This window comes from Pinus tabuliformis, chromosome 7 (assembly GCF_031772625.1).
Source record: "Pinus tabuliformis cultivar Carrire ecotype Pingquan chromosome 7, CPIR1, whole genome shotgun sequence".
NCBI lineage: Eukaryota > Viridiplantae > Streptophyta > Pinopsida > Pinales > Pinaceae > Pinus > Pinus tabuliformis.
This window is the reverse complement of record NC_142293.1, coordinates 285713743-285725519: the sequence shown is the minus strand read 5'-3', so window position 1 is coordinate 285725519 and position 11777 is coordinate 285713743. Positions and strand designations below refer to the sequence as shown.

The following is an 11777-nucleotide window of genomic DNA, read 5'->3' as shown; positions in this document are numbered from 1 at the left end:
TGGACATCCAAGCAAACCAACAGAGTGAAAGGGAATGGAGGGAACACAGAGACTAGAGGACCCTCTTCTGGGAAGACTTAGGCCCTATTCCCTTTAGATTCAGTCCTCTTTGGGTAGCGAGAGACGGCCTTATGGACATAGTGGCTCAAGCTTGGTTGCAACCAGTTGAAGGATCCCCCAGCTTTGTGTGGGAGCGGAAACTTAAGCACACTAAGTACGCCTTAAAAACCTGGGCAAAAACAAACGCCTCTCCACTCCAACGAGCAATAGACAAAAGACTGTGCAGGCTTTAGCCGAGATTCAGCTATGCATGGAAGAAACTAAAACCACCAAAGGTCAGCTGCTCATCAAACAGAACGCCCAGTTCAACTTTTTTCTCTCCTTTCGCTAGGAAGAGGAGTACTGGCACCTCAAGTCTCGCAGCCTCTGGCTGCAAGCTGGAGATAGAAACACATCATTCTTTCACAGACAATGCAGAGCTCGTCTCTCTCGGAATCACATCTCAGAAATATCCACCAAGGAGGGGGAAGCCATCAAAGGACAGCCTCTTTTAAAACAGGCTGCCACATCTCATTTTCAGCAACTGTTTCAAGAGGATGGTTCTTCTGATGACGATCTGGCTGCTGACTTTTTGTCTAACATCCCTTCACTTGTCATTGCAGATATAAATGTTGGGTTATTGAAGCCTTTTACTGAAAAAGAGATAGTGGAAGTCATATTGTTAATGGAGTCGGATAAAGCCCCAGGGCCAAATGGCTTCACCATCCATTTTTACAGAGCTTGCTGGAATGTAATAAAACTTGATCTTCTCCGAATGATAAAAGCCTTCCAAAAGAAAGCCAAAGTGGGAGGGTGCAGCAACTCCACCTTCCTTGATTTAATCCCGAAAGAAGTTAACCCAGAGACTTTCGACAGGTTCCGACCTATCTCACTCTACAATGCCTCATACAAGATTCTCCCCAAACTCTTAGTCAATAGACTCAAGCCTCTGTTAGGGAATCTGATCTCCCCTCTTCAAGGCGGTTTTTTCAAAGGAAGGCACCTCATAGACAATGTGATCCAAGTGCAAGAAGCTCTCCATTCTAGCCATATTCAGAAGGAAAAAGGCATGCTAATCAAGTTGGATATGTCAAATGCTTTTGACCGGGTCAAACTCTCATTCCTCTATAAAATCCTTCTCTCTTTTGGTTTTAGTGTTGAGTTTGTCAACTTGATAAAAGCCTGCACATATAGACCTTGGATAGCACCCCTGGTCAATGGCAGACCTGCTAATTTCTTCCAAGCTACAAGAGGGCTCCACCAAGAGTGCCCATTGTCACCCTTCCTTTATATCCTATTGGCAGAATCCCTAAGCAGAAAGCTAACAGTTGAAAGGGAAGTAGGCTCTATCCCAGGCATTAAGGTAGCAAGAGGTGTGGACCCTATAAATCATGCCCTCTTTGCGGATGACTCTCTCCTCTTGGGAGGGTCCTCAATTAAGATAGCAAGGGCTTTCAATGAAATTCTTCAAAACTTCTGCTTAATTACAGGAGCCTTGATCAACAAAAGAAAAAGTGTTGTCTATGGTTGGAATGTAAATCATCCAACTATCCATCGAATTGCTTGCTCCTTGGGATTCCCTGGGCATGAAAAATGGGAAAAGATCAAATACCTAAGCCTTCCCTTAACCTTGGGACCAAGCCCTCCCTCCCTCTGGATTGAAGTAATTAGCAAGATAAAAGAAAAAATAGCATATTGGGGAGGCCAATGGCTAACAAAGGCTAGGAAGTTGGTTCTGATAAAGGAAGTCCTCTCCGCCCTCCCCATCATCCAGTCTTCCCTCCTGCTAGTGCCCAAGTCTATCACGGAACAGATCTCCAAGCTCCTTTAGGATTTTCTATGGAACGGGGATAAGGGCAATCAAAGCAAGTTACATCTGGTAAGATGGGATATCCTTAAAAGACCACTCCAGGAAGGTGGTTTACAGATTCGAGATCCAAGCCTAGAAAATTTGGCTCTTGGTGGAAAAATCATATGGCAACTGTATGCAGACAAAAAACACCCTGTCAGCAAGATCCTCTGGATGAAATACCTAAAGGGAGGCTCCTTGAGAAACCTTACAACAGCATCTACTCCAACAGGAACAGCAATTTAGAATTTAAGCAAAAGATGCATCGATCACTTACACCAGCATTTATACAAAATCTCAGGCAATGGTCAGAGAACCTTACTGTGGGAGGATACAATTCAAGGGAATCCCCTTTGGCCTCCCTAAATTCCTGTAACGAGTTAAAGATCTGGCTAGTGAACAAAGGTCTTCTTCGGCTTGCAGACATTTTCTCTTGGGACAGCAAAGGGAATTGGGCAAGATGGACTTTTCCAGGGGTCCCATAACCTCTTCACGCTCAAAAAAGCTCGTTGTATACAGCTCTCTCTGGCCTCGCCCCTGTCCACCACTCATCCAAGGACAAATGGGGGTGGGGAAGAACAGGAATTTACACAGCAGCTCAAGGTTTCTCCTCTTTACAATCTTCTCATGCCCCTTCACTGACACTGAAGCTCTAGAAATCAGTTTGGTCCCCCTTTAGCCTACCAAAGGTGAATTTCTTCACATGGTTACTCATGCATAGAAAGGCACTAACAGGCGAAAATCTGAACAAAAGAGGGTTCCACTGCCCCTTTAGATGCTGCTTATGCAACTCTACAGCTAAAACCTCTAATCACTTACTGGTTGACTGCGATTTCACACAAGCAGTCTGGAATTTGGTCCTTCACGGTCTTAGTGTTCCCCCCCCCCAAGACATCTGTCGTTTCTCTTTACATCTCCTTGTCGGACCAAAATCCTGAGAAAAAAGCTAAAAACACAGTCTGGAACAACATCTGGCAAGTTATCCCAAAATTCCTTTGGTGGAAAGTGTGGTTAGCTAGAAACGACTGTGTTTTCAACAACAGGCTTCCGAATTCAGTGATAGTGGCGCCCAAAGTGAAAGCCCTCTTGCTGGAAATTGCAGGTAAATCAGCTCTCGCCTCCTCTTTACCTTCAGAAGCTTCTGTGTGGCTGGGATCCTATGCGACAAGAGAGAGGAACGATTCAGTCAGCAAACCGTTGAATGCTCCTTCTTGGCGCTTGCGACTCATTGAAGGTGACTTTCACATGTGGTGGCAGGGGACCTCAAAAGCCATGATCTTCTTTGATGGAGCATCCAAGGGGAACCCAAGAACTACAAGTGCAGGGGGTTTGATTCTTTCCCCGGATAGATCGAGTGAAACCGACTTTAGTTGGGGTCTAGGCACCAGCTCGAACAATCAAGCAGAGAGTTACAGTCTCTTAAAATCTTGTCAGATTGCGAAGGACATAGGTTATAAGATAATTCAAATTTTCGGAGACACGGAGCTTCTGATTAAACTTTTAAACTCCGAAGATCATTTTTGTAATCTTGGATTAAACAAAACCCTGCAGCGAATCCAAAACACTTTGAAAGAATTTGACAGAGTTGACTCTTACCACATTTTGCGGGATTTAAACAAGCAAGCAGACTCTCTAGCAAATAAAGGTTGTCTGCTGCCTCAAGGAAACCTTAGCCTCAATGGAGGACCCTGCTCGCTTCACCCTCTGCCTTAAACAAGCTACAGTAGGCAGATCTGCATTCATTGGCCTCAACACTCAGATTGAGCGTTGTACTCGAAATTTAGAAATAAAACCCAGACATGGAGGAGTTCTTCACTTCAGAGCTCTCTAGAGAGATGTTAAGCTTCCAGCCATCTGCGCTGCACAAACCTCCAGACATCAACCTCTCTCCCCCTCTAGCAACCACCTCCGCCTCTTTCCTTCCCCCCCATCAACGCCTCTCCTCCCAATCAGTCACACTCAGGAACGCCAAGCAGCAAGCAGAAGGAAAAGCACAACAACAGAAGGAATAGCCTCAGCCAACAAAAGGAACAGCAAGCAGAAGGAATAGCACAACAACAGAAGGAACAACAAGCAAAAGGAACAACACAACAACAGAAGGAACAGCAAGCAAAAGGAATAGCACAACAACAGAAGGAACAGCAAGCAACCCAAGGGGAAAAAGAAGGAAGCAAACCAAATGGAATCTAAGACAAGAAAAATCAGCCCTCCCAGGAGTAGTCAGTCTACAAACCATGAAAAAATACCAGAGAATCAATGTTATGTAAATTTGCTTTGCTAGTAGGACAATATGTTAGACAGTATTCAAGAATAGCTACAAAAACCTATGAATTTTTTAATATAAGCACAAGAGAAGGGACTGCGTCCCCAACACATTCTCACGGCTTAGTTTCCACTTATGCTACTATTGATTGTAATAGGAGCTTGCTCCACCTCAACTTTTGTTAATATATCCACTATCCGATCTTGTTAAAAAAAAAAAAAAAAATCAACCTTCTTTATGGAGAGATTCTACAAAATCACAACCCAATCAATAACAAACTTTCAAATACATATATACAAGTAAACACGAACCTTTGAGGTCCTCAATCATTCTGATGTTACTTATATCATCATTGAGTTATATACTTTGTCAGAAGCTTTCTTATGTTTACTTCTTCAGCAACACCAAATATAGCCTCAATATGGATCAAGATCATTTATATGTTGTACTTTTATTCATTCAGTTTCATTCTTACTTGAAGGTACTATAGTATGCGATCCCTCTCAACTGGGGAGATATACCTTTTTATTTCATCCACGCTCCCTCTCAATTTAGGGAGATCAATCAGTGTTCTTCTTTCATAACATCGGAGAAACTTCAACCTTTTAATACTTCATGGTCTTAAGGTCAACTTGATCATCATCATTCTTATGGCTTCCTTTCATTTATCATGCTCAATAATACTAGCAGGTCATATTTACTTATGAACATCTTCAACATCCTAAAGATATAATATGTTCATTATGTCATTACAAAATATTCAAGCTTTAGACATTAAGTTCCTAAACCTAGTTAGGTTCATAATCAGCAGCAGACTTATCTTTTTACATTCTAGACTTCAACTTCTTGCTAGGGTTTTGTCATAAACCCTAGACTTCAATTACAGAGCCTTAGATAATATACTTTCAAGATAGACTTTGCTAGGGTTTTTGTTATAAACCCTAGATACATCAATAATCAAGTTATCCTACTAGCATATGCATATCTAGGGTTTCATCATTGAAACTTATATCAATACTTATTTAGGTAAACCCTAGAAACATATATCAAAGTTAGATACACAACAATCTCAATCAAGCTACGGTTTCGATTGAGCGGAAGAATACATTCCTACGGTTTCATTCCTAGGACCTCCTTTTACAAGGGTTTTGTCTATAAACCCTGATTCACCAAACCCTAAAAATATAAGGTTTTGATTCATTAGCAGTGAACCGTAATTTAAAATATCTAAGGTTTTGGTTTATTACTAGGACAATAACAGCAAACCCTAAAAGACTAGGATTTTGTTATAACAATAACAAAACCCTAAATGTTACAAAAACGGTCTTTTCATCATTGGTTCTTTATTAACAACCCTAAGAGGAATAGGGTTTCAACATTATTGTTAACATATCCTAAGCAAGGATAGAATTTTATTGTACAATCCCTAAGAGACTAGGGTTTCATTGACATATCCTTAGCATTAAGAGGCTAGGGTTTTACAATGAACCCTAAAGATTAGGGTTTCACAAAAATGAACAAATGATAATATAATGAGGGTAGATTCAAACTAATGATTAATCACCCTAAAAAGAATCTTTGTGATTCAAAGTCCTGAACAGAAAAGGTTAGTAATACAAGGCAACTGTTTCAAAAATATTGTATCCTTTTAATGAAGAAGTTTAGCTACAAGATTTTATGCATACCTTGAGATACTTCTTTTACAAAACTTGTAGGGTTCCCTTCACATGATAGCATCTCTAAGGTTCATTTCAACTTTTGTTTAGAGTGTCTCAAGTCATCATTTGAAGATTACCATATCTTCCTTATTTTGCTTCCTACAATATATATTGACAAGCACATCCAAAAAATATACAAGTACAAAATCATGATAATCATCTAGAGTTTTTATTTTTCCTTTAAAGTATGAACTCCTAAAGATTTTCTTTCAGGCCCTAGGACATTATTAATTAATCAATTCTATTATTACAAGGAAATGTCATATATCTTTTACTAATTACAAATCCTATTATGAAAGGGGAGCGAGATTTTTCATATTTATTGTTAAGTACTAGTCTACTAGATATTAACAATTCTAGAACCATATAATCATATTCTTAACAAATAATCAAGTTATACATACCTTAGTACTTACATATCTTTATTTGATATTCCAATGAGCTTGTTGCTCCTTTTGCAAACTGTAGACATGACGTTAGATATATGAAAATAAAAACAATGCTTACCTGATCTAGATGAAGTCTTCAAGGGTCCCTTCATGAGTTGGTGCATGACACATTCACTGTTGAAAACTTCTTCCTTCCTTGAGTCAAAAATGCTTTCTTCCTACGGAGATGCATAAGTTTGATTCTCCTTCAAGACTCAGATTCTTTTCCATGGGTCGGTTTACTGTCTCACTATTTTTGGATCAAACTGTATATTTATATACTCAGAATTTACCACCATATTACTTGCTCCAAGATGATATCATGAAGGAGGGTGGTAGATTAATTGAGAACTCAATCTTGCTCAGAATTTCAGCTATTTTTTTAAGGTGACAGTGGCCAGACTTTAGGGCTTCCAATTTATATTTTAAGCTTAGAATTTTGAGGGAGATCAACTCCTTTCCATAGTGAAAATGTATATGTAAAATCTTCAAACCACTCGCTTCTTTCAGGACTGATATAATCATAAATTTGGATTATTGTTGTAGCACATAAATGATCTTTAAATGATGATTTCAAATCTTATATAGAAACCTAACACTTTCGCTCTCTTCTCTAGGTAGCTCGGCCTTCATTGGTGTAATATCCCTTCTTTGGAAAAACTTAATTTCTCATACTAAATTTCTGAGTTTGTGCTATGGTTTCAGTGTAGCATTTCGTTAAACAGCTCGACTGTGTACTGCTGTAGGTGTTTTCTCACAATTCCAACTCAGAAAATACACGCAATAAATGACATGTACCCAGAATGAAGCTACCAAAATTTCAAGCTGATATATTTCAAGCACGGAGATTTACATAGGACTGATATATGTAATTTCTGTCATAGAAAGAGAGAAAATAGGCAACTTCCTCTTAGTATTTACTATGCAAATAGAATGGAGACAATTAGAGTAGAGGAACCTGGGTACAATAGACGATTCGATGTAGTTTTTCTGTTCTTCAATGACACATATAAGTTCAGAATTTGCTCCTCTCTGTACAGCACCTCAAAACGTCCCAACAGAAATCAATATAAAGGTACCAGCAGTTGTCATAGACACCATAAGGTGGTCGTATCACCTTCCAGCTCACCAATAAAGGCTCGGACTCCACACAGTCAGCAATATGAGCCTCTCCAAGATGATATACAGCCTCATGCAGTGGGGGATAGTGGCAGCCTTCGAATAGCAGTTAACTCGTTCCACCTTAACTGTGACTCAGCCCAGAAATTATGCAGCTCTCGTCCAGCATTAACAGTGAGGGATTTCGACCCTATTTCTCCTTGGAATCATGCCCAGCAATTAAAACTTCTTCCCGTATCTACATTCAACCTCCCACAGTCACGAATTTGTCAAGATATGGCCCTCTGTAGATTCAATCACGCAAGCCTCTGCCATTCTAATTCTTTAAAGAGATCTGAACTGGCCCCACCATAAAATATGCAGCTTGCTCAATAATTCGTGGGTCCTATGAAGCTGGAGTATTTACTGATATTAATTTGCCTTGGACTCTTCATTCTCCATGAAGCCTTCAGTTTGTCATAGGAAATAGGAAAATGCAGTATAAGAATATAAAACAATTGATAAGCTTGAATACCTCAATACTTCGCAGAAAATCCGTTCTCCATTGAAGCTCTACAGTGAAATCTGAGTGACTTCACTCTCAGACTAGGGGGTCTCATTGCGAGACCAAAGTCTGCTATGGCAGCTAGGGCTCCAAAGCCCTCAGGTTCTTCTTCCAACTCTCTCCAAGAGCTCTCTCTTCAAACTCGTACAGTGCACGAATGAATTAGAGTCTCCTCAATTCCCTTCTTTAATGAGTTTAAGATTGTCTTTTCATCTTCGCCTTCCCTTTTGTCTTTTCATCTTCACCTTCCCTTTTCTCTCTTTATTATTTTCTGACATCCAACTTGCCTAGGAAATATCATCCTTTCTCCTTTTTTAAATAAAGTCTCATTATCAATTATTTCCAAAATTGCAAAACCCCTAAGTGATTTTGCATGCACAAAATTTGGGAACATTACAGTCCTCCCCACCAAAAATTGTTTGTCCTCAAATAATTGGAATTGTATTCCTGGATCCCACACATACCTGGGAAGCTCTAGTTGTAAATGATCCAGAATCTGCATATCTATGCCAGGATCCCAAATCCACCTGTTGAATGCCTTCGTACAACTGAACCCCATCTGCTCAGTAATTTCTTGTATTGATGAACCCACTCTGCCTGCTGGAGTAGTTGTTCTATCAACCTTCATGGAAGTATCTGCAAACGGAAGGCTGGCCAGTTTCAAATGGCCCTTTTGTTCAACCATCAGCATGTTAGGCGAAACACCCCTGTTACTTTCTGCATCTCTCTAGTTTTTTATGATGCTATGCTCAATGGTGTCTTTGATCTTTAAATCTTTACCGCTTTGAGTGATGTAACCAATATCTCCATGGTTCCTATGTTCAAATTCCTTGTTTTCATCTGTCAGTAAAGTGTCAACTCCTTGATGCACCAAATAACTATTCTCCTTTTCAGGTTTCAAACGATTCTGCCTATCAGGAGTACTGATTACCAAAGCACTGCCTTGAGTTTCCTTTTTCACCAAAGAGACTATTGACCCTAGCCAAATCAAAACATGGTTTTGAGGCCATGTGTTCAAGTACCGTGCAAACTGTCTTTTCAAGCCAGCAGAAACGATAGCTAAGGCACCCAACAATGATCTTTCCAAATGTTCCATCTCATCTACATCTATTTCTGGTGCTTTCTCATGTGCTCCTTTAGATTTGAATAGAATTGCTTTCACTTGTACTCCAGTCACATCACTGTCAACAACTTCGTCCTTGCTTATCAAACTGACAATCTTGGGAACAAGTAATTCCCAAAACTCATTCAGTCTTTTACCTTGGCACCTATTTGCTAACCCATGCATGAAATCGTTGAATTCCATTGCCTCCTCTTGTTGTATCCATCCAGTTTGTAGTGCCGCTAAGCAATCCATCATTTTATGGTATGTGTTTCCTCTGTAAGAAGAATCCAATAGATCAATGATAAGCTTTTTCATTTCTTTAATAGCCTTGGGAACCCATTCATCATTGTCTCTGCATGCCAGCATAACCTCAAAATCTGCAACTGGTGTCAATCTTCCAACTTGTTTTGCTTTCCTTATTGGAAGATTGTCGAAGGAGATGTCGCTATGCACATTATCTCCTGCATATTTCCCTGCTAGTTCAGATAATAATGGTTTGTCCCTCCAAAATCTATCGGAGACCTTCTCTGTCTTTTGATTCTTTTTCAATTGGAATAGGCTACAAAACCTCTTAAGTTCTTTTTTAGCAAACAGCTTTGGGTCATGCTCAATTATCCTCTTAACAACATAGTCAATTGGAGGCACATCAGCATCTGATCTTCTTGATTTTAAATGAAGAAAACTGTAGAACCACTCTAAAATAGGATTCAATGTTAGCTCCAGTTTCATTGCCTCCTCTCTTCTAGGGGGCACCACGTCAAGCATAACATTGTTTGTGTTAGATATGTTGGGGGTCAAAATACCAAGCACAGTGTTTGATTGTCCTTTCCTCCACGCGCAACGCAAAATGGAAACATTCTTTGTTGTTTTCATTGCCTTGGCCACTGCAAAAATGACCACAGTATTACATGGTGATGCGATAAAAATATTTGTATCTCTCATATAGTAGTGCCTCAGAATGCTTTATGCATCTGTAAAGTCCAAAAGCTTCAGGCCCTTCTCAGGAATGAATTTGAGTGCTTCTTCTTCTGTAGTGGAAATAGGAGCCATTTGTGGCCCATACTGAAAATCCTTGATCCTTTGATTCGGAGGAATTTTCTTGTCAGGATCTTCCCTACCTTGGAACACAACATCCACCTTCACTTCTCGTGTTTCATTTTGATCATTTGGAGGTGCCATGTTTGAATATCTCTTTAAAGGAGGGATACTTTCTTTCCTTGTCTTCTTATAAACCCACACCTGAATTCTCATCATAGGAGTCAGCTCCAAGTTACCTCTGAATACAATTACTGTAAAAATGTTCCTGGCTTCCATAGCACCCAATAGTGAGGTTGAACTTTCAACAACTATCACTTCTGCTTGTGCTTGCTTCGAAAATCTGTTTAAAAGGGAAAGATCTTCACAGAATAACTTTGATTTAGTTCGTCTAGGCATCCTCTGTCGGAAAATTACAATGTCAAGTTGGATATCATGCTCTTCCATCTGGTTAGCAATTATGTCTACCTGGTCCTCTTTTGTTCCTTCATCAGGTTCTTTGATCAAGGATTGAGCACTTGTAATTAAACAAAGGCATTTATTTCCTGCACTCTTTCTTCCAAGTTCCTTTATCGGCAAGTCTACTCCAACTACTATGGCATCCAAAAAATCACCTGGAACCATTCCTCTTGGTAGCCTGTTCAAGGCTTCAAGAAGATCCTCATCAACAGCCTTAATAGGTCGGAAATCAACCACACTCTCATAGCCACCAACTTCCCTCTGCAGATCATTGTCAGCTTCTAGCTCCGATTTAAGACCTGACGTTCTTTTACTGTAATTAAACCCTGTAGGGTGCAATGCTTCATCTGCCATTTTTTCCAAGTCTGCTAAAACTCGTCACCTAAGGTTGATTCGTAAAACTCTTGTACCATGCCAACCTCCTTATTCTTGCCTCGATCAAACACAGTGGCTGTCCAAATTCCTTTCTACCTCTCTTCTGCTGCATATGATAGAAGTGGTTCATTTGTAAATAAAAGAATATGATCCATGAGGCTTCCCATGATACGCTGAGGCCCAATATTATAGACATCAGTAGACAGTAATTTATTTACTGCTAGGCCAATTCTGCCACTGTCTATCTTTCCAATTCTGCTCATGTCACCACCAACATTACAAGAATTGGAAAAAGCCTCTTTCATAGTTTTGTCCTTCTTTAATCTTTGGGCAAGTGTCCTGTCATTCTGCAGTGGAATAGCAATAATTTCTTCGACAATGATCGAGCAATATTCAGCATTAGTGCCATCCACATCCCATACATGAACAGATGGTTGACAAACTAAATCAACATTTTCCTAGCAAAATTTGATCTTTTCAGTTCCTCTGTTATTTGTCAAAGAATCATCTATGGGCTTGCATAGTGCTTCATCACCATCTTGAGGATGATCTCTGGGGAGGACAACTTCATATCCTTCTCCACATTCTTTCGGGTTTGTGGCCACTGATTTATCTTCGAGTCTGCAACCTTTCTTTTCCTTTCTTGCTTTCTTTGACCGGACCCAAGCCTCTATAAGTTCTGTCACTTTTGTATAAGCTTGCCTGTAATTTTCAAATTTTTGAGTGGGAAGCATTTCTCTTAGTTACCTTTAGCCTTTAATTCCGGTCCCAGAATTTTTCTCCTTGATATCACCCACAGCTGGCCAGAGTCATGCTATGGTGTCATAAAATGGAGGGTTTCCC

At 39.9% G+C, this 11777-nt stretch overlaps 1 protein-coding gene and 1 pseudogene across 1 annotated transcript; both read right to left on the bottom strand.

The window, feature by feature from the left end:
- Nucleotides 1–7160: 7160 nt before the first annotated feature.
- Nucleotides 7161–10979, bottom strand: LOC149246982 (ATP-dependent DNA helicase 2 subunit KU80 pseudogene; annotated as a pseudogene).
- Nucleotides 8688–10007, bottom strand: LOC149246983 (ATP-dependent DNA helicase 2 subunit KU80-like). Its single transcript, XM_089443003.1, has one exon. It carries the CDS (start codon nucleotides 10005–10007, stop codon nucleotides 8688–8690), a length of 1320 nt encoding a protein of 439 aa, XP_089299129.1.
- Nucleotides 10980–11777: the final 798 nt, after the last annotated feature.